This window comes from Cryptotermes secundus, unplaced genomic scaffold (genome assembly GCF_002891405.2).
Source record: "Cryptotermes secundus unplaced genomic scaffold, Csec_1.0 scaffold1285, whole genome shotgun sequence".
In the NCBI taxonomy this organism is placed as follows: Eukaryota; Metazoa; Arthropoda; class Insecta; order Blattodea; family Kalotermitidae; genus Cryptotermes; species Cryptotermes secundus.
This window is the reverse complement of record NW_019736417.1, coordinates 1092-3184: the sequence shown is the minus strand read 5'-3', so window position 1 is coordinate 3184 and position 2093 is coordinate 1092. Positions and strand designations below refer to the sequence as shown.

Below are 2093 nucleotides of genomic sequence, written 5' to 3'. Positions count from 1 at the left end.
TGTATTACAATGGATTTCACCTTCTTTGATCCTGGAGAGATTTCAACTCAGCTTCAGTTGGCAATGTTTTAAGTGATATCAACTGTTCCTTCAGATAGTTAGTGGCTGCTGTCCTAATCATCTGCTGGAGTTGAAGAGTTTTCCCCCGGGGTGGGTTCTCAACATCCTTGGTCCCTAGGATGGCTATCTTGTTGCTATCCAAAAGTAATGCGTTATCATAAGAATCACAATACTTAGACTATAAAACAGAAAAATGGGAGCAATATGGGGACTATCTGAACATATGAGAGACACACACATACACCCACCAATACAACACATGCAGCCACATAAGAAAGACACATCATAAGACACAGTGTATACACAATTAAAACATAAGAACAACTCCCATAGCAGATGAATGGCATTACACATGAGTTTTATATATGACATGTAAGATGATAGATCTTAACAAGTTTTAATATATAAATTTTATTATTGAACAACGACGAACACACATTTTATATCATTTTATAAATGGACACTTGATGGCAGGCAGTGCAATGGTTTAATGTGATTGCTACACCTGAGGATGGCAGAGCGATGCCAACAGGACCCTAAAATACAACATTAATAAGAGAGATTCAGTAACAGAAAATGGAGAAAATTAACGAGATTTAAAATTTGTACTCAGTGCCTTATATAGGCACCCATTATTTATGCAACAGCTATGTGTCCAAAAAAATGCTGAAGGTGAAATCGCACAAATTGAACATAGTTTCTCCATATGCATCAATGGAAATATCTGTGATCTGCTACCAAAAGCATGAGAACATTCTTGACAATACTTATACTGATTTGTCTGGTACACTACAATACAACTTTTTTTTTTATTTTAATAATATTTGCATCATTTTAGTATGAATAAGAGCCAGAATAGCGCAGTCGGCATAGTGACTGGCTACGGGCTGGACAACCAAGGGGTCGGAGTTTGAGTCCCGGTGGGGCAAGAACTTTCTCTTTTTCAAATCGTCCAGACTGACTCTGGGATCCACCAAACCTCCCATACAATGGGTACTAGGGGCTCTTTCCCCGGGGGTAAAGCAGCAGGGGTGTGAAGCTGACCACTCACCTCCAACTAGACCTGAGGTCAAGAAAATGTGGATCTATACATCCACTGCCCCATACACCTTCATGGTGTAGTGCTTAATTAGTTAAGCACTGGGACAACTTTATCTTTACCTTAGTATGAATAAACTGTTTATAATTACATGTTTAGTTTGAAATAGATTGTTAGAGTGCTAAGTAGTGGGATGGTATAGCATCCTTGAAATCTGCATAGAAAAGATCTACCAGGCTGGTCAGAGTAGCCGAGCGGTCTAAGGTGTGCACTGTCTTCGCTTGCTCGGAAGCCGGAATCGTGGGTTCAAATCCCACTCAGGGCTTGGATGTTTGTGTGCGTTTTTCTGTGTTTGTGTACAGGTAGAGGCCTTGCGACAAGCTGATCACCCGCCCAAGGAGTTCTACCGTATGTCTAAGATCTAGAAAAACCGAAGTGAATGGAGAAGTTCATGGAGGCAGGCCTAGGCCCACTGGGGCTGTAGTGCCAAGGAAAAAAAAAAAAAGATCTGCCAGTGAATCAAAATCACTTACCCAGTTGTCCTCAAACACATACTCTCTACTGCATTTTTTCACTCATTATTAAAAAACTGTCTTAGGATCTAATAATGAAATAAAATACAAAAAAGCACAAGAATATTAGGAAGCAGAGACATGTGGATCATGGTAATGAAATACTGTACTGAGGATTTCCTTATCCCCTCAAAGCATAACAGAAGATTCACAGATGTCTGGGCCAAATTTTCCTTTCACCCCTTACATTCTTCTTCACTCAGCAAATCCTCTATTATCCCTTCTCCTTGCCTCATTAAATAAGCCAGCAGGAAATTTGCATTAAATCAGATACTATTAATTGAAGTCGGTCTAAAATAGTTAAACACATTAAAATTATATCGTGTTTTTTTAACTTGCATATATCGAGAAGAACCTGTATTGTTAGGGTGACTAAATCAATCAGAACATGATAGGTGAGGCATGTAATGAGACAAAAAAAT

General features: G+C 39.0%; 1 protein-coding gene across 1 annotated transcript in view; it reads right to left on the bottom strand.

Moving 5' to 3' along the window:
• Window positions 1-250, bottom strand: part of LOC111869952 — an 8566-nt gene extending 8316 nt beyond the window's left edge. Inside the window, exon 1 of the mRNA XM_023861851.2 lies at window positions 21-250. Within this exon, the coding sequence (XP_023717619.2) occupies window positions 21-121 (101 nt within the window). The 5' untranslated portion in view covers window positions 122-250. The remainder of the gene's footprint in view (window positions 1-20) is intronic.
• Between the last annotated feature and the right edge of the window lie 1843 nt (window positions 251-2093).